A 21631-nucleotide genomic window follows, 5' to 3' on the forward strand; every position below is an offset into this window, starting at 1 on the left:
CTTACTGAAATGCCTCCCACATACCCTTTACCCCCAAGTAGTTACTTTTAAATCTGTAACAAAAATCTAAAATATAACTTTAAAGAAGAACCAGCAATCCTCCTACACATGGGCAGCATTTTCTAGATTTTGAACTATGCAAATAAGACTACCAGAATTGTTATTCTGGCTTGCTTTCTGGCTGCCTTTGTTTTACACAGTATTTAAAATATAAATATTCATTTTTACTAATAACTCCAAAGACCAACAACCAGAGTTCTTTACAAAGCACATACAAACCCAAATCTCTCTGGCAATGAACAACCTGAAATGCTATTCCATGAGACATTATGAGGACCTGCTCCCATGCTTGGTTTAGAGGCATGACAAAACACTGCAAAAATAGATGACTAAAAAATAATTTTGCACACAGAAGCTGAAGGTAGATAAAAAAATGAGGTGCATAGCTCAGAAACAGAGCTGATACTTATTTTATTCTCTTTTGTAAGAAGCAAGTATAGTATGAATTATCTAATTAGCATTGTAACAAGTTTTTACCATGAAACAGAAGCTATTTCTTTTATAAATGTGACAGACATTAGTCAGCGCTCCATGTTCCCTCACAAACACCTATACCCTGAGGCTGAAGAAGGCTTCTGCTGAGGAATAATAGTGTGGATTCTCAAGAATCTTAACTGGAAAGACCAGCAAAAGAACCTGACAATTATCAGAAGTATTTATGGCCAGAAACCGGCTCTGGCCTCTCAACAATTTTAATGCTGTGTTACCTATTCCATACTCTTCACGTCTAGGATACGTGAAGCTAAATTGCTACTTGTCCGTTGAAGTCTTGAAGTAACATTTGCACACTGGTCATTTTAAGCATAAAGAAAAATACAGATAATCTGCATTAAGTAATCTGAAGAAGCCAGCCACAAAATACAAAAGATTACATCATTACCCCCAAACCCATGAATTCAATTTCTGTAAGCAGGTTGCATAAGAACTGGCAGGGAAAAAGCAAGAGAGTCAAACTTGACAACCATTAAAGCAGAACTACTTACTTTCTGCAACAGTAAGCTCAGTTCTACACTGGGTAATAAACTGATACCACACAGAGAGATAGCTGAGATATTTCAGTGCTGCTTTTTTTTTTTTTAAAATAAGACTAACATTTTGGAAGTTATGCATTTATTAGGATGCTACATGTGGTTTTCCTCAACCAATTTGTTAAACTCAGTCAACCAGAAATACACATATTCAAATTCCTGTCTTACTCCAAGGTTTTCCTGTGACTGAATTAATTACTTGTATGTCTTTTGAAGCAGGAATAACTCCAAGAGCTTGTAGTATACCCACAATTTAAACAAAATTAAAGGAGCACTAATATATTTGAAGGGAAGATGGGGAAAGCTAGGAATACTTAATTCATTCCAAAGAATTCATGTATGTGTACCCAACTTCAATACTCACTTCCCTCAAAAGGCAAGAAGTAGGCAGAAAATTAATGGCCAGGCAGAAAAGTAAATTCCTACTTTACCCTTTACACAGCCTATAGTAAATTACTGTTATGTTCAACTTTCACATGGAAGAATATGCATATATAAGCTTTATCTGTGCATGAACAGGAAGAACCAAAACACAAGGATTTAAGACCTCGCCAAACCATTTTCCCCATCTGCAGGACTGCTGAGATCTGCTACCCCAAGTGGAATAACCACCACAGTAAGATTTTGATACATCATTACTTAGCAAGATTTCTTTTGTCAAGCACACCAAGAGGATATTTAAAAATTACCTGTTTTTCCTTCTGACCCTACCTCAGCAACCTACAACAGGCCATTTACTCTGTAATGAAGCACATGAAGGAAGCAAAGAAGTCTACTTCATCAGTCTAGCAACCCAATGAAACATAGGCAAGACAGAAATCTTGCCTACAATTTGAAGAATTGGTTCACCCTGCACTGCTCAAAGCGATTACATTAACCAGGACTATACCACATTTCTCTCTTGTGTTTTAAGGGAGGAGTATCTCCATAGTACACTGCTTCTTCCCAGTTTTAATTGTTTCCATTCACATTAACATTTTTACTTGCTTATAAAATTCTGAAGGTAATATACTATACAGCTTACTGGAGGGAAAAAAAAAGTGTTATTTGTTCCTAGTAACAGCCACTTAGCTTTTAGGATTTATTCCTACCTACACACTTTTCATCCAAGGAACTCAAAGGTCTACTGAATGTTGCAAGCAACTATCATTTGTGAGTGACAGAATGATGGGACAAAAGTTAAATGACCTGACTGGAGACTGACATCACCACAATGCAGAAGCATGGAGATAAGGAGTCAGGATTCCCAGTCCCCTGATACACCCTGCAAGGCAAGTATTCTTGTCAATACCCTTGATCCTTCCAAAGGATCCACCTTCCAAATTCCCTTTTTTTTTTTTGTTCCATTCCCTTAGTTTTGGACTTTCTTCTTGGCAAAATTGCTCTCCTGCCAGTCCTGACTGTACTGCTGCAAAGGGTTCTTCCTTCAAGGTGCAGGATTTTGCCGCATTTCATAAGGTTCCTGTTAGCCCACTCCTCCAGCCTGTTTAGGTCCCTCTGTGTAACAGTCCTGCTCTCAAGCATATCACCTGGCCTCCCCAGTTTGGTCTTTTCTGCAGGCAAGAGTACACTCCATCACCTCCGGATCACTGCTAAAGACACTACACAGGCCATAGGATAGAGTTCTCCAGTACTTCACTTGTTACTGGCCTCCACATAGTGTATGACCAGATTTTTACCCATCTGGTTGTCCACCCATCTACACTGTAACATCCCAAGTTGGATACAAGCATACTGTGACAGACTGTAACTGCAAGCCTTGCAAAAGTCACTACTGACCACTACTGTTCTTCCTTTATTCACAGTCTATCATGGAAAGCACCCAGGCTTGTCAGGCATGATTTAGCCTTGGGAAATCCATGCTGACCGTTTCCAGTCCCCCTCTTCTCCTTCACATACCCCAAAACATGTTCCAAGAGGACTCGCTTTATGAGTTTTCCAAGGAGTCCAGTGGAGCTGAGCAGCCTATGGTTTCCTAGATCATCCTTTTGACAGATAGGTGCAAATTAGTTGCCTTCCATTGCTGTGGACTTTCTGTGCTCTCTGTGACCTTTCAAAGGTGAGAGAACAACCTTGCAAAGGTATCAAACAGCTTTCTCAGCATCTTCAGATGCAGCCCATCTAGCTCTATAAAATTGTATGGATCTAGAACTCCCAAGTGATCCCTGACTTGCTCTTCATCCAGTGCTGGTGCTCTCCTCCCTGAACCCTTCCCAAGTATAAAGATCTGAGAGACCTTATTAGAAAAAAAGACTGAAACAAAGAAGATACTGAGCACCTCAGCCTTACCTGTGTTACTCCAGCCATGTTACTAAACCACCCACACCATTCAGGAGCAGGACCACTTTTGCCTTGTTCAGTCTTTTACTGCTAACAAAGTCATGAAAGCTCCTCTTCTTGACATTGATCCCTTGGCAAGCATCAACTCCAGGTGAGCTTTGGCTTTCCAAACACCATCCCTACAGGCCTGGCCAACATTTGTGGATTCTTTCTCTGTAGCCCACACCTGCTTCTACCTCCTTATACTGCACTAGGAATGTGCAGTAGTTCCATGAGTTCCCTATAAAGACAAGACGGTCCCCTGATCAATCCACCTGCATTATTGGACTGTTCTTGCATTTGGAAGTTCATTAAGAACTCCTTTTATTCTTCAGAGCTGCCCTGCAGGGATTCCACCCCTACCCATTCCCCACATAACCCCCAAGATCTCCACTCACTGCTCTCCTCACTCTTCTCAGGATTTCAAGAACTATTTCCAGTATTACAGAGACACGAAAGCCGGCGCTGCCACTGCTTATTACAAGATTCAGTATAGTACACAATTCAGAACTGATCAGACAGACAAGAGCTAATTATCTCACAGTTCTTGTTGCTAGAGTAACAGCACTACTTTTCTATTTATTTGTATCATCTGTTCCAGGAAAGACACTGAGGCAGTCTTTTATCTGAAGAAGTTCACAGTACTATCAGCAAACTGTCAAGATTAATTCCGGATGCATTGGAACTAGTACTAAGTTTATTAAAGCCCAACATAAAAGAATTTGGAACTTCTCTCTCTCCTGCTTTCACCTGTTCACTAACAGAGTGAGGGGAATTCTTTGAAAATGGTAATTAGAGAAGCTTGTGGGAGCTTCTAAGACAGAACCAAGGAAAAGCGAGGCAACAGAGATAATACAGGGTTAGACTAATAAAACTGTTTGCCAATTTCTTCATTTTACTGAATCATTGCAGTAAAAATTAATTAGCAGCTCATTCTAGGGTAGAAGTGAGGGATGATAATCCTGCAGAAGACATCAAGAGAGCAGAAACTAGATAACTTATTCCCCTTCCCCATTACATCTACCCTGCCAAATGGAAAGGTGTTGTTAAAGCCTTTGCAGTCAGCTCTGTGTACCTCTATCTATCCACAATAAATTAAAAACTCAGTTTCACACATATGCTTGAGATACTTAACTTTGGGGGAAAGTTTTAAATTCTTGCTAGGGGAAAGGATTAGCACTTCTTAATTCAATTAACAAGTCAAAAAGCACAGCCCCTCTGTATTAAAAGATATCAGGAACAGAAAACTACAGCTATTTTGCAAGGAAATCCTTGAATAGAGGTTTTCATTCACCTAACACAAATTTTTATTTGGGAGAATCTGACCTTCAGCACACCACCATCTGACTGTGATGGCTCAAGACCCAGAGTCCCTGGAATGGAAGCAAGTTTTCTGTTTGTGTATGATTCAGCATGGACCTCACTCTAGGTAGCTGGCAAAGAACACACCCACTGGAACTAATATAAATGGTGCCATTTGATCAAGGATTACAGCACTGCTTCCTCCATTTTGACATGCACCCGAACAGCAAAATCCAACACCTAATATTTGACAGACCCTCCACCCAGAAAATGCCCACCAAATTACTGCTTGCCTTTTATCTTTTAAGATTTTGATGACTGACATACTGCTAAAGACTTAATAAAGATTCATCTTACTTTAGACACAGCAAACACTCTCTCTTCTATAACTTAACTAGTTCAGATCCTGAAACTGCCACAAGTGTTGAGCCTACAGGCCTCAGGAGTAAAGAGATTACCAGGCTTCCCTTCCCACATATCATTTATTGTCCAGTTTGTTTTCTTACACTTGGGTGGTGAAAAGGGAGAGTTGCCCTTTACATAAGAGAGCAGCTGGAATGCACAGAGGATGAACAATGAGCAAGTCAGGAGCTCATGGGTTAGACATAGAGGGCAGACCAACATGGGTGACATTCTAGCGGATGTCTGCTGTAGACAGCCTTATCAGGAGGAAGTACAAGGCCTTTTTCAAACAGGAAGAAGCTTGACGCTCCTGATACAAGTGACTAAGGAGCCAAGAAGGGAAGGCGCTCTCTGCTAGACCTCATACTTAAAAACAAGAAGTAACTCGTCAGGGGTGTGAAGGCTAGGGGGCAAACTTAGCTTCAGTAAACCATGAAACGGGAAAAGGAAGGAAAAAAGCAAAAAGCAGGATCACAACCCTGGACCTCAGGAGAGCAGTCTTCGGCCTGTTCAGAGACCTGCCTGGAAGAATCCTGTGGCATATTGTCCTGAAGAGAAGAGAGGTCCAGGTGATCTTGTTGGATTTTCAAGTATCACCTCCTCCAAGATAAACAGGAAAACCAGCAGAGGTTGACCAAAGAGCTCCTAACAAAACTCAGACATGAAAAGGAAACATACAGGAGGTAGCAGCAGACACAAGCTATCTGGGAGAAATAGAGAGATGCTGTGTGAGTGTGCAGGTATGGGGTTAGGAAAGCCAAAGCCAACCCAAAGCTAAATCTACTGAAGCACATGAAGGGCAACAAGAAGGACTTCTGTGAGTGCATCTGAATGGGAATGGGGACCTGGTCATAAAGGACAAGGAGAAAGTCAAGGGACTGAATGCTGCCTTCACCTTGGTTTTTGCTGGTAAGATCAGCCTTCCAAAACAAATTTCAAATTAAATCAGAGACATCAAAACTAGGTGTTACCGTTACCTACAGTATATATGTACATATTTAAGAGAACACTTCTGCTAAATCAGAATACAAGGTACTGATAAGAATATTCTTAGCTGGAGCAGAAAGGACTGCTGGCCAATAGGAACTTCTTCCACATACCTAGTTTCTACAGTTTATTGAAAGGAGAAGGTGGACAAACCAGAAATGCACAATACTCAAATTCATAGTTTCTACTACATAGAAGCAGTAACTGCTGCTTACTCTACATAAACATGCTTTATTTTTCATTATCAGTTATATACTCTTTGAATAGAAGGTAAAAGAATATGTGATTACAGGCTAATATATTGTTGTCATAGACTAGATCAAAGTTGTCACCAGAGTCTGCTATGGTCTCATGACCCTCAGCAACTGTTGTCCTAGACAAAACCTTTATAGTAGAGAGTAGTACACACAATTCCACAATTCATCTACTTACTTGTGCAACAAGAAGAAAAATACCTATTCACTTTTTAATGTGTATGCAAAACCAGGATGGATTTTACCCACTGCTGTCACAGGACTGAGTAAGCTACACTAATAGGAGGACTGAGAGTCTGTGAGATGTCCCCTTTACAAACACAACTCTTCAGACAGTTCAATTTGTGTGGTACCAATACCTCCATATGTAGAGAATATTAAGTTACTGTTACTTTTACCATGTGGAAAGTACATGTTTAAAGCTCCCAGGCTGCATCGCTGAAGCTCCGCTCAAAAGCCATTCTACCTTTACTTGGTTTTATTTCCCCTCGAGAATTTTGACATGCAAGTGGGGAGAATTTTGTTCAGATTGATCCACAGCTTTTGCCTTAACAGTACTAGTTCTTGCACTTAGGAAGCGTGCTAAGGTTGTAAGTCACTTTTTCCCCTCATTTTTACTTTCGCATTAAAGGAGAGAAGCATTACTATATTGTCTTTATTAAGCAGAATTTATTTTTCAAGAAATCAAACAGAATGTCAAATTGCAAAATTCAGCCAGGGAAGCAAGCTCCAAAATGAAAGAATTTGCTATTAACCTCTAACAGCTGTTAGAGATCCCCCTCAACATATGCAGAATATTATTAAATGGGCTACATCAAGTTAGTGTACTCATTTTCAATATATAGATCTTACAATTTTCACTACAAAAACTGTCACAGGTTGTTGGTTATTACAGTAAGACAGTTACTGCCCTAGTTGACAGCCCACTGCCTACAGCATATAACTAGATTTTCTACAGCTTATATACTATTTTATGTACATAAAGGAAACCTAACTCTGTATTGCTCCATTTCTGTTCAAGACTGAGATAAAGAATTTGAAGATATACAATACCTTAAGCATATCAACAAATGCTCTTAGGTATGTGTGCCTACACTGGTACTGAATAAATTTTAATAATAATGAATTCTCCTTAAGAACTGAAACTTTTATTGCAACACTGACCTCTGAAAATAATTCAGTTCTGTAAGTTTTGAAATGTCAATGCAGTGATGGCTGTCAGTTAAGAAACTTAAAACTCAAACAACTCTATTCCAAGGCACAGAAGCCTTTACGACTACTAAACAGACACTCTTACTCCGTTACAACATTCCCAAATGCTTCATTGGTAAATCTCAGTCTTAGATGTTTATAGCCCCTTATCTGGTGAAATTTAGCCGGTAAAACAACAGCCTCAAAGGAAAGACATACAGAATAATTCAAGAAAATTCAGTGATATATGCAAACTGTTAGGTAAGAGGCATCAAAGTGGCTCAGTCATCCTGCAATACTGGAAGAAAGGCCTCAACTGGCCTTACAGCAACTGTAACAGGTTTTGAACTAAAACAACTGGCCTTTTTTGACATACTGATCAGCATGCTCAAGTTGATTTATAAACGTGCTGACCTCTTATTTTGGTTGGGTTTTGGTTGGTTGGTTTGGGGTGGGGTTTTTTTTCCCCTATCATCCAAAAGAAGAACTACCTGATTTTGAATTTCAGTTCCTACAAGGAATCAAAGAAGTATCTTCTTACAGTTAGTTGCTATGGAAATAGTATTTCACAACTGCACCTCTGTTGGAACAAAACGTAGAAACAACTCAAAAAAATAAGCTCTTATTTCTGAGAATCAGTTGCTTAAAGACACATGGACTAAGGATGAGGCTCAAACAACAGACAACTTTTTGGGGACTAGTCTAGGACTTGTACCCTCCATAAAATGGAAAATCTGACTTCCTAGTGATATGTCAAACAGCCTCCTAGTTTTTATGTGCCCTCAAAAAATTATTACTGGTATCTAACCAGCCTGACTAAACTTGTGTAATACCTTCAGATTAATTTATCAGTTTGAATTTTATATTCCTTTCAAAAAAAAAAAACCCCACACCCATAACACCTACACTCCTCTTCAGTCTGTAAGTTTGAAGGACATGTGTTTTTTTAAACAGAAAACTGATGCAAAGGAAAAAAAAAAAATCTATGTTGTACTTGTTCCTGATGTATAGAGCCTGTGCCTCTAAAAAAACATTAGTAGATGGATAAATTTGCATTACTCTAATACAGCTCTTCCTACTTCCAATGCTCCCCCTCCATCATTTTTTTGTGAGAGTGTTACACACTGAAATTCTATCTTCCACATTCAGAAGAAGGAAAGGAGATCATGAAAGAAGAAATAAAGCAACTGTTTAAAGTCATATTGGCCACTAAAGAATTCTTCTAACGCAATGATATTGACTAATCAATCTTGAATTTGCACTCCATCCATTAAGAAATAGAACTAGTATGGCATGTATTTTTAAAGAGAGGATGCAACTGTCAGGTCCCTTCAAAATAAGTCTTCCTGTAGATCATAAACAAGATTTTTGTCTTCTTTAAATCCAGTCAATAGATTTATCATTCTAACAAGGACTTGTACTGTCAAGGGTTGCAGATTAGATGAAAAACTGCAGTTTGGAGAAACTGCTGGTTATCTTAGGGAAAAAAGGAAAATCAGAATTTACAGCTGTCCTGGATGTAAAAAAAGATTTTCAATTACTGAAAGACTTGGATAGATTAGGTGCACTTTTCAGCAATCGAGTAATTCCTCTGCCTTGCATGGTACTTGTTCCATAAAGGGAAGTCTTCACACCACACGGAGAATCACCTATTAAATTAAATACAGTTTGCAAATCAAATCAGTCTTTAAAGCTTGCACATATTAATGGAATTGTTCTTCATATGTTGTGGAGCTGAACCTATTCAACAGCTCTAATACAAAAAGGCAGAGACAGAGGTTTCGTCCTCTATAAACACCAAGTCCACATGATCTCATGATTTATAATAGGAACAGTTTCAGAGTTTAATTCAGCATGTATTTTATATGCAAGAAAATAAACAGCAAACTCAGAATTTTCACAGTTATTTGTCTTGCAAACTTGATTCTGTTCCTCTGAAGATTAGCCGTAAACTGACCAGATGAACTGAGCTGATGTGCCTTCTATTAAAAAAATTTTGTCTCCAAAAAGACGACGACTGCTCATTTAAAGTCATAAACTGAGTTAGAGCACAATATTTGCAACAAGTACCAGCTGAGTCTGCACATATGACTTAAGAGCAAGGACAGTATTTTAACAATGGCCCTGCCTCAAAGCACCTAAGCATATGAGAACAGACTTCATGTAGCAGAAAAATAAGGGGGTATAAATCAAAGAGCAACATTTATAAGAAAACCTAAACTTTGAGAGACCTTTTTGACCATAAGATTGTGTCCAGTGAGAAAAGGGCAGCTCTTTATGTTTACATCTTCAGAAATTCAGTGAAATCCATAAGCAGAAACAAGCTCAGCTCATGCACAGCTGTTTAAGCTTTGCACCACTGACAGGCAACATCTAAGCCCAGAAATTTCAAAAAGCAGCAACTGGATTAAGTTTAAATACCTCTTTCCCTTTACAAATGTGAAAGTTTTAAACTCACAATTAGAAGGGACAAACTCTTGATCCTGACTTGAAGAAGTGAGATGTCTGTCCCATCCAGAACCCTCAGCCTTCATTTTCTGTATGAAGAAAAAAAACATTCAAAATAATATATGTGTCTTCTAAAATGCAGTATACACAAATATCCATGAAACCTACAAACTACGGTCAAAAATCACAAGAAATGATCCAGGTAGCGATTATGTTTCTTTCATCAGTCTGCCCAACACATGTCACAAAAGACAGCATCCAAGGAGAAGACAGCTAACCAGAAATTAGCAAGTGTGAACGCTTAACTAGAAATAAAACAGGATACAGTTTAAAGGATCTGACCTGAAAACGTCCAGCATCCAGTATCACCATCTTGGTATTTGTGCTTTCACCATAATCACAGTCTTGAAGAGGTAGGTGAGCTGCTGTCAGTGAGACTCCATACACACTAGCTAAAGATTTACTGATGCAATAACTTGACCAAGAAAAAAAGAAAACAAGAAAAATTTGGCTAAGAGGGCTGTAATGCCTACGTATGGAAGCACAGCATTTTTAGTTCTTCAACTGGCAAACAAAAGCAACCACAGACTGAGATGCACAGATCAGATGACAGGGCAGAAGGACATTATCACAGCAGCTAAATAGTTACCTGCATCCTTCCAAGACCACCCAGACTATTCTACAACTACACCTGAAATTAAAACAACTGCTTCCCCACATTATCAGATGCAGCCACTTAGTAGTGCGAAAAGCAACATTTTTTTGCAAGGCATAGCAGTACATAACAAGAGTTTTTTGAATGAAAGAATATTCATTATTATCGCTCTCAAAGTGCTACTACTACTGACTGAGATCTTAAATGGGACTTCCTTTTTGCCCAACTATTTGCTTTCCCTTTCCCTACACCAAAAAGTTTACAGAACCTTATGTATCTACATTATATGTAAGGCAGTATGAAAGTTTCCAAACTAGAGATATACTAGAATACAGAGAATTTCTCACCAAATACAGGTATACTAAACCTCTGAAGAAAAACTGAATTCTAATGTAATTAACACTTCTCTCAACTCTCCAATACTAAGCGGAGGTAGTGAAAGGATGACTACAGTGATGGACATGACTATCACAGAAATTAAATTACATCTAAATGCTAAGACTTACAGCATACTGCTAAGCCATAAAAGCAACAATGAAAGTAACAAATAGAACAAAATCTTGGGGGTGGAAGGAATATATAAAACTCAAGATCTAGAACTACAGTGCTCCAGGCAGTTAGAGAAGCCAGAGCAAAAAATGTGCATCTATAACAAAACAAAAAGTCATCATAGGGGAGATAACTCCTTAGGAATACTCACGCAATTTTCTTACAGGATGCCAAAGCACAGCAGAGTATATCGCTCTCTTCATGCCACTTGCACCTACATGAAATAAAGTTCAGGCTTATTTCAGGAGCATCCACATCTTTAATAAACAGTTGGTCTGGTCAGAACGAACAGGAACAAACATTAAATATGTTTGTCTCGGCAACCATATAGCACCTTTAAAATTTCACAGAGAACCAACATTCAATACCTAAGCTACAAGTGCTTTGTGCAGAGTTAGAAAGCTTCCTTAACAGGCAACCTGCTGGCATGCTGAGGTGGGGACAAGGGGGAAAAGAGAATCCTAAGAGACAAATGGAATTTAAAGGCAACAATTTGAAGTTTCCCATTAATGTGAAATAGTTCCTGTTAGTATAAGCAACCTCACTTTCCTCCCCAAAAGAGTATTCACTCTTGTTAAGGTCTCCCTCTAGTGTGAAGATACTCATGGAAGTGGAAAACTGCCCAACTATAAAAAGATAAGGTGATACTGATTATCCCAACAGATCTTAAAATTCATACTGTAAATAGACTTCCAAAAATAATCCTTTTTTTTTTTTTTAAGATCTACTAAAATTTAAGATCAAATTATTGGTTCTTACTTAAAACAGTAGCAGAAGAAAAGTTAAAGTATATTTCTAAGTTAACTGCATCACTAAATATTCCCTTGCAGCCCCACAAGCTACATGCCACTTCTTTGTACAAGCACGGAAGAATCTGAAAGCAGGAGAAGTTTTACCATTCAAGACATATGGGATGGGGCGGGGGGGGGTGGAATCCTACAAAGTAGATTGGATTCCAGATGTGTTGTAAAGAACATTCATTCCGGAAGAAAGGATCTAGCTTAACGCTTATGCTTGAGAATTTGATTTATACCACTGGCAAACATACCTTGTCCCTCACCACAGTAGCAGCATGAAGCATTTGCTGTATAGCAACAGCCAGGTCTCATCAAAATTAACCTCCTAAGAGAGTCTGAATCTTCTCAATTCTGTGATTTCAAGTTAAATACCACAATAGATTTTATTCCTGTTTTTTACCCCCTCCTTTAAATTAGTCCTCAGACTCAGCATTAAAAAGCCATCTATCTTTACACTTCTCTTGGAAAAGTAATTTTCATTTCCAGTTGTACTCACGAGGTGACAAGAAGCATTTCTAATTAGAAAGCTTACAGAACATTCTACCCTAACAGCATACAAACTTTATGTAGGGCATCAAGACATGTCAGGCTAACACGTTTCCACAAAGAACAACCCAATATACCTGGTATTACTGGAGAAATCCCACAGGAACACATCCAGTTCTCTACACACCCAAGTCTTGGATGGCTCCTTTTGGTATTTCTTCTGGTACAGTTCTACTACCAGGTCTTCTACAGCAAGAATCTCCATATGGCTCTCAATGCCTAAAGCTCAGAGAAAATCCAGGTCAAGAGAATAAATGAGTCTGAATATTCTGCTCAGCTCACTTCTCAGCCAGTCCCTGTTCACTGCCCAGCCTCTTACCAGAGCACTAAAGCTCTTGTAAACCTTAAGAAGTTATTCCACTAGTGGTTTTAATAAAACCTGTCTTCCTAGCAAAGTGGGTCCTATATTGCATAATTTTCTCCACCTCAGTAATTATGTATCCTACTTGCAGGTCATCTCTCCTCAGAAGCTGTTAGTTTTCCCATGTGTTATCACACGCTCACCTTCACAGTAATCTCACTGCCTCTAGTGCTCCTTCAACTGGCTGAGCAAGAAACAGTGTATGTTATTCTACAGATGTGCTCATTAGCCAGTTAGCTGGAGGAAAAGAAGAGGAAGAAGCATGCAAAGTAGTTCTGGCTATCAGTACCAGCTTTTATGAAACCTTTGAGATCCAAAGATCTTCAAGTACAGCTGTTCATGATTACATAACCCTTCTTTCTTGGGGAGAAAAAAAAGGCCAAAAATGATCCATTTCCCACCTGTTACGCTAGCCATTCGATTGAGACACCAGTTAATTCGGAATCTGTCATTAGACTAGAGGAAAGAAAATTTCAGTCACATTGAAGAAGTGCAGTATATAATTCTGACATCTGCAAGACCTCTGATTACATCTGAAAAAGTCACCTCCAAAACAAAATTCAATGTTTGTGGGACTGAATGTACACTCTTCCTAAAAATTATCTTGAAGAGGAACCAAATGCCATGGAGGCTTTCTAACCAAACCCCAGGAGAAATTCTGGACTAATGTTTGGGGACAGGTTAAAGGTTAACCCATACTACAGATACCTCCATTAAGTGCTATGAGATTTTTTTTTCTAATGTGTATTTCTTCAGAGCCCTATATTAATGGGTGGAGACCAAGATCTTGACCCTCCCTGCCTGTTTAAGGATTAACATTAGGCTCAAATGGAATTAAAACATAATATAACTGTCATGAAGCTTAAATGCCTCTGAATCTCAACGTTTTGTTTTGCTCATTGGCAAATGAAACTTGAGCAAAAATTAAGATGTACAGTATTCTCATGGGGAAAGTGTCATAAAAACATCCCTTAGAAAAGCAGGATTGCATGACTATTTTCAGTACAATCAACTCAAGTCAATCTTAAAAGACCTTAACCTAAGTCAAAACAATGTCAGAGAGCAAGTGAAATGTTCATCAGTGGACTAGAGCCAGAAGTGCAGGCTGAAAATAAGGCGGCAGAAAATGAGGTCTCTGCTTTATAAAAAAGTTACAATGGAGGTTTTGAATTAGGGCATCTTACTTTGACCTTGACCTTACCCTACAGTAGAAGCGAGGCTGAGCACCTCTGGCTGGCTGGACAAACTCAAGAAGTTCCCGTAAAACAACTGCGTAGCAAGTACGTGAAAGATGAAATCCAGATATAGGGATCTTATGAGTGGCATCACCTAATGAAGGGGGGGAGGGGCAGAAAAAAAACAAGTTATGAGAAGTCCTGTTTCCTTAAGTGATACAAAGAAAGAGGGAGTTGTATTTTTTTATATATATATACACACACACACACACCCCCCCCCTCGTCTTCTCTACAACTAGTGTCTGTGATTAAGCGATCAAAACCTTGCTTCCATCAGCAAAAGACTGGTGAGTCTGGGCTGTGAGCAGACACACACTCACTCACCTCTTAAAAGGCCATTATATAAGTATTTGACATTGGAAAACATGGGCCAAGTTTGTTCCCTCTATACACAAGGAGAGGAAGTGTCCTAATAGATTCCAGTTTTTTTCTATAAACACTACTTAAGAGTCATAAGGGAAACAAGGCAGGCCAAGTCAGACACAACAACAGTATAAATACTTTAGCTTTGTCAATATATGCAAAGCTGCAAAACACAATTTTCAAATACAAACTAGTATCTTTGAGTTACCCTATTATGAATTAGCACTTCATGCTGAAGATATAGACAAGGACTATGGAGGGGATGACGCTCTGCTCAGATGGACTTCAAAGCATTTAAAGCCATACAAAGTTGTCCCATTTAAGAACATACTGCAGTTATTATTGAATTAAAATAGGAAGATAGAATACAAATAACTCCGCCATTGCCAAAACCATTTTGGATGAAGTGCTCTGCCATTTGTGGGTACAAGAAACACACAAAACGTGACTGTGACAAGCTGCTCTGTCACTCCTTTGTCTTTAAAACTTGACAAGTTCCCAGAAGGAGAAACTGTAGACTTAAACATGTGGATACAGATCAGATAAGCTGAGTCTAAAACCGTACACCTTTGCATACCATTCTTTTCCTCCACTGATACTCACTAGCAGCCTGGCAGTGGTACCGAAAACCACGTGGTGGTACTTCTGCAGAAAAGCAGGGGAGACAGGAGAAAAAGAACAATCATTATCCAACTTCCACAATGACAGATCCTTAAACTCTCAGCTATACACCATAATTTCCAGTACAGAAAGGAAGAGCCTGGCCTTGTACAAGTGCCACAACTATTTTTAAAAAAGTTATTTTCAGTTATATGCATTTTAAAAAACAAAGTATATTGTATTGTGTGTGTTTAGGTCCAACCAAGACAAATATTCATTGGCATGAAATATAAAGCACAAACATCTGAAGGTCCTCCTGGATTTATTCTACCCTCTTTGTGGTTTCATGCAGTTCTGACACTTAAGGTCCCTCTCTTCAGAAACAATCACCACTGCTCTGATATTTTAAGAAGTCCAACCACTTATAGTCACAGAAATAAATCTGTCTTAATATCAGAAATCCAATATGGGCAGCGCTAAGTGACACTAGAAAGCCTCCCTCTCACCCTAAAGCAAGATGAACTACTTCTTGTCTCCCTTCCTTGGCACTCACCTGGATCTATGAAGTGATGGAAGTCAGCCATTATGCCATCCTGTAGGGAGTACTTGACACACCCAATCTCGCAAGGAAGGAAGCGCTGTTCACAGTGGGAAGGCAGCTTGCCATGGCTGTAAATGTTCAGGAAGTAGAAGACATCTGAAATCACAGCTGAAAGAAAAAACCAAAACATATTCAGAAGAGCCACCAGAGGTTACAGCAAGCCATCCTGGCCTCACCTCATCCAGTGAAGGCTTCAGTGCGCTTCATCACATGAATGAGTAGAGTAATGACCAAGTAAAACACAACAGATCTTTCTCTGTATCCAAGACGACAAGGTAACTAATACTTATGCAGAAGTCAGGCATATCAGTAGTCCTGGTACACCTTGCATAGATGCGTGTAGAGATCAAGGCGAAAAAAAAAAGCAAAGAAAATAATCAAACCACAAGAATGTTAGGAGTCCTGGAATCCAACAGGAACTACTATTCCTTTTTATGATAGGTCCATTCACCCTTTAGGAAAATAAGGTTAGAAAAAAAAAAAAATCACTAACTGCAACACAGCCTCACAAGCTCAATTCAGTACCTTACACAAGTTAAATGAGCTGGTAATAATCTTCTGGAGTAAGAGGAGATGCGAAGTCGGCTAATTAAACTATTGCTTCTCCTCTGTCAAATGAGCTCCCAAAGAAGGCAGCAAGAATACCCATGGCAAATGTTAACAAATAAAATTATCGTTTACTAATTTAAAAAGCATCCAACTATGAAAAATATTTCACAATACACCTTAATCCTTCTCTTCATGAATGTCACAATGTTCTCACTGAAGTTTAAGGTAGGTGTTTAATCCTCACCATTAAGTCCTGCCCCTCATCAAAAAATCCTATTTGTTCTACTAAATAATAGAGATGCATAACTGTTTATACACAGAAATGGTATGCCAGACATTATGGCATTTAGCACCAGTTGTCCTAAGCTTGCATGATGGTGCACTCTGACATGGGTCTTAAACTCTCCAAGTTGCCAGGTCATAGGAAAGATACCTCTCCTACCTGAGTCTGAACTGCTTTTATTATGAGAAAACGGCTATAGCTACAGGGAACCATAGCAGACTTTTCCTGAGAAGTATTAAGGAACAGCATCATAAAATGCATCTCAGTTATCCCTTATCATTATCCCTCTCATTCAGTTTAAAGAACAATTGTGTCAGCTCAAGCCACTGTGATCAACCTGATCAAATTTGCATCGCAATGACAGGGGAGCATGGCCTCTGGCAGGGAGAATGCTAACAGGTATTACACTTTTCATGGAGCTACTCTTTCTTGCCCCTCCATAACCATGACAACATGAAAACAGTTCAAGAGACTTGTTAGGTAAAAGGCTTGAGTTGAGACTTAACCACACAGCAGATACAGCTTATATTAACTGACTGGTTGACTTATCTTGTAAGCACTACCATTTATTATTTTTCAGAATAACACAATATTCATTGGGGAAAAGATTACAGATGTGTTCATTACTCAGTTCTAATAAAAACTTCTTGTCTGTACCCCCACTTCAGATTTCAAGAGTTTTTTCAATAAGGAAGCAAGCCAGAATGTTATAAAAGCACTGACAAAGTACATATCCCCTCTTTTATTCTCCCAAAGAGGCCAGGTCATAGTTTTATTTAACACCTGTACCATACAAATTTTGAACTTTGATATCTAACAACTCTTCACCATTTAAAATTAGTACAAGTATTCTTTTATACTGAATTTAGATTAGGCCTTGTAATAAATGGAGGAGCTGAAGAATTACGATTTTCTTAAAAACCTTAAAGTAATTGTAAAGAAACTATTCATGGCTATACTCCCATACAGCTAAAAAACAGAGGACAGAATTATTTTGGTGAGGGCAGAGAGGAAGGGACATTTGCACTGACTCCTTTCTATACTACAAAATACATTTTTTACAGCAGTAGACCATTAGTTTAAAACAAACAGTTGACACAGATGGCTATTAGCAAAATGTAAACGGGCAAACTTTTATCTACCAGGATCAACTGCTTTAAGACTACTATACCCTGATCATTCTTCCACGATGTAGCAGAGGCATCTGGAAGAGAAGTAACACTGGGCATCTTTGTGGTCAGACAAGCAGGAACCGGATGAGCGAGATTACATGTCTGAAAAAGATGTGAAAGTTAAAAAAGAAAAAAAAAAAATCAAAAGAGTCTACTAATCCCCAATGAAGTTCTTCATCTCCTTCTATGAGAGGAACATATGATGTCCACTAACAGTAATGGTTAGGTGGAACAAGTCTGCAGTTCATATTTAAGTGCCTGTGAACGCACAGACTGGGAAAACAAAATTTCTCTTCTAACAAAACAAGAGATAGGTATCTTAGCACCTTAGTCAACTCACTACAACTGGAAAGAGCTACAGCTAAATTTACAAGATGTAATTTAAAAAAAAAATATTTTTTTTTAGGTTCAACCACTTGTCACAGATGAGGAACTTTTCAATATGGAATTTTTTCCATAAACTTTTTCATAAAGTTTGGCACGTGCATTAGTTGCCTATGACTAGGAATGGAATTCATGAAAAACTGATAAAGCCTGAAGGAAGTCATCAGATTGCTCTGGCACAGAGCAAGTAAGACGGACGCATATGCCCACTAAGCACTGGAAATCCATGCATGAACAATAAGCTTTTAAGAGGACAGGAAGAGAAACCTGGCAGGCTTAGAGAATTCAATCATTCAAGACCCAAATTGGGAACAACATCCACAGCTAGGTACACTAATTCCAGATGACCATCTTAGCCAAAGTTTGTTGATTATCAGTTTGAACTATTTAAAATAAAATGAGGAATTAGTCCCATCCAAGTAAGCTTAGGTCACCTCCAAAAGATGACCAAGACCTTTCACTACACAAGATAACTGTGGTTGTCTGTGTACAGGGGTGTGATTAATAAATTGAGATGACATGTAATTGCACACATATACACTTCCCTATTTCCACTGACAGGCAATAAGAATGACGTTCTTTATTTTGGTAAAGCATTTATTCCTTTCCCTGATTACAGCTTTCTAAAATGCTACCACCTGTGGAAGGAAATACAGAAGTTTCCATTTATGACTTAGTTGTCATTTCCTGTGGCTCTCCATTACAGATGAAAATGGAGCTTCATTAATTACATACCCTAGCCTGCTAAATAACACAATGATGATGTTTTAAACAGCTCTTTCCCATACAGGCAAGCCCCCAAAATCAGAAACCATTGCCTAACATCTCCCTACTAGTTTAGATTGACTAAATTAACCAATCCAGGTTTACTAATTACTCCAAACTACAATCATCCTGTCATTCTCTCCAGCATCATGTTTAAAGCATCATTTTGAAGTCCTAAAATTTACCCTCACCAGTAATTCATATTTCATAGTCAGTATCTAGTAATATGGGATGAAGAAGTAAATGCAGTATTATCCATTTACTCAACCAGGCTCTTTGCTTTGACACACAAGTTTTTACACTGCCAATCAAGTCTGGAATAAAATAAGCTTTCTGACACCTCACGTAATTCAAACTCCAAAGCAATCTATCCTTCAGAAAACTGCTGGGAGAGGGAGACAGACAGACAAACAGAAGGAAAAAAGAAAAAAAAAGGGACACCGCCACCCTCCCATTCAAGACAGTAAATAGAAGGGATCTGTTTAGCAGTATTTCTGACCACAATCACATTCTGCTTAACGTAACTGCTTACTTCTACATTGTGAGATTCTGTCCTCTACCATGGCATTACTATTCCCTCCATAATCAAACCAATCTAAAAATAATAGCAAGGTATAATTATTGTTTTTCTGTGTAGGCTGCAACATTTCATTGACCTGGTCCACCACACAGCCACTCGAGAATGCCAAATCAGCTAGACATAAGATGTGGTTTCAGGCCATCAGACAAGAACCACCTAAATTAAGGACATCCACGAAGCAAAAGCAACATGAACCTGTGACCAGAAATCATACCAATTTACAGTATTACAAATAAAAAAACCCATTTTAAGTCAGTCACTACAAACTATTATTAAACATAAAGCTAAGTTGTTAGAGAACTACATTTGACTTCATAAAAAAGACCAAAGGAATAAGCTGTGCTGGTCATAAATGATATACAGTATTGTCACCTTCAGTTCAAACCAGAACAATTTTCTGGTTAACCTTCATAACAGTATGGACTACCTCAGCTGCCATGACCTCCAGAGGTTGGAGGCTATGGAAAGCAGGTGATCTTCCACAGCATCGCAGCTGACCAAACCCCAACACCACTTACTCTCCCTCTTATTTGGCTACATTGAAGGGTGTTCTTTCCTCAGCATTTACCTCTTTTGCCGTCTTCTGAGAGCATTTCTTTTCATTCCACTTGCGAGCCTTCTCTGCATACACCATCTTTTCTTCCTTAGTCAGCAACTTGAAAGAAAGCACACTGTCAAAAAAAGGTTTTTACTGATTCCTTCTAGTAGTCCCACAAACCAACAAACTCCGTGTAAGAAATAAATTGTGCATTTCCAAAGGACATTACTGATGCTTGGCAAGAACTGCCAACTAGTATTGACTCAAACATTTCCAGTAGCTTTCTCCCTAACGAAACTGTAAGCTTTGATTCAAAACACCAAGCAAGCACATGTTTTTGAGGCATCTTCAGACGAGGGCAAACTAGCACTGTCCCACCACAAACAAGAGGTCTTCTGAAAACCACTCTTGCCAGCCAGGGCCTCCACTACCCACCACACAGGTAAGCCAGAGCTGCCCCCCTGCAGCTGAGGGGAGGATGGCATAGGTTGTGCTTCTTGGCCAGAGAGAGCTGAGGCCACTCAAGATGACCACTTGAACACCTAAACATACAGCAGCTGAGCCACAAGCTAGTTTACCCTTTGAGAAAGGCCACCCTGACATTTTGTCCCAGGGGCACCTCACAGATCCACCTGATGAGCCGCCATGAAAGCCACAGCCACAGCCCCAGCACACTGCAGCTAGAGCAGGACCACGCCGCAGGCCTCCCCCCTGCCCTCCCTGCCATTAAGCTACGTTAACCCCAGGCCGTTCCCCTCACGCCACAAGAGGCCGGAGAGGCGAGGAGCCGCAGGTGGGAAAGGTCCCCTCCCCTCACCGCCCACGCCTGGGAGCAGTAGGGCACGGCATCGACCACGCGGGTCACGGGCAGCCCGCGCCGCTGCAGCTCGGGCAGCTGGTCGCGTACGAAGAAGCAGTAGGGGCTAGCAGAGCCCTTGCGGTGCGCCATGGCGGCAACCGCCAACCTCGCCTCCGCCACGCCACGCCACGCCACGCCAAGCGCAGGCGCTTAGGGCGCGGCGGCGAGTCCCGGGGGCAGCCCGCCCGCCTCTCCGGGGCGGGGCTCCCTGAGGCGCTGCCGGCGGGGCGCGGTACCCGCCCGCCCTCGTCTTTTGGCGGCAAGGGGAGAATAACCGTTACAGGTAACAGCTGGCCGTCCTCCTGCTGGTGTCAGCCGCGGGCCGGACGGTCCCTGCCCCGTCCTCGCCTCGGGTTTTAAACCGTCACCTCCAGGCAGGCCTTGAGGAGAGCGTGGCAGGGTGTTGTTTGGGGGTGGGGGTTTTGTTGCCTTTTTTTTTTTTTTAATGTTCTTTGGGTGCTGAAGGGTAATGGCATGCCCAGTGGGAGCAATACCTTGCACCAAGTTCTCGTAGACATTCACAGCGCAGGCTCCCTGCCCTCACAAAATGGCAATATACTGATTTTTTAAAAAATAAAAGGGTCATATTCCTCTATCTCCTCTCACTCTGAATAATGTTATACACTAAATTTAGCAAAACCCTTGTAGTCTCTACATTCATTTATACAAATAGATACATACATATATGTACAAGCAAACAAAAAAAGGATCAGAAGAAGAAGAAACCAACTGGAATTCCATATCCAAGATACATCCACTGGTATGTAGGACTTCTGAAAATATTCAGAGCTCATTATTAATGG

At 39.8% G+C, this 21631-nt stretch overlaps 1 protein-coding gene across 1 annotated transcript; it reads right to left on the reverse strand.

The window, feature by feature from the left end:
- Nucleotides 1-9076: 9076 nt before the first annotated feature.
- MAEL (maelstrom spermatogenic transposon silencer) lies at nucleotides 9077-21462 on the reverse strand (the record flags this gene model as incomplete). Its single annotated transcript, XM_082014029.1, has 12 exons — nucleotides 20787-21462; nucleotides 20000-20086; nucleotides 17702-17804; nucleotides 15651-15806; nucleotides 15101-15142; nucleotides 14101-14228; nucleotides 13301-13355; nucleotides 12616-12757; nucleotides 11347-11409; nucleotides 10334-10466; nucleotides 10002-10080; nucleotides 9077-9192 (listed from the first exon to the last, which is right to left on the reverse strand). The coding sequence occupies exons 1-12, from the start codon at nucleotides 20916-20918 to the stop codon at nucleotides 9077-9079; spliced, it is 1236 nt and encodes a 411-aa protein (XP_081870155.1). The 5' UTR covers nucleotides 20919-21462.
- Between the last annotated feature and the right edge of the window lie 169 nt (nucleotides 21463-21631).

The sequence above is a fragment of the Phaethon aethereus genome (assembly GCF_964289735.1).
Source record: "Phaethon aethereus genome assembly, chromosome: 1".
NCBI classification, from domain to species: Eukaryota; Metazoa; Chordata; class Aves; order Phaethontiformes; family Phaethontidae; genus Phaethon; species Phaethon aethereus.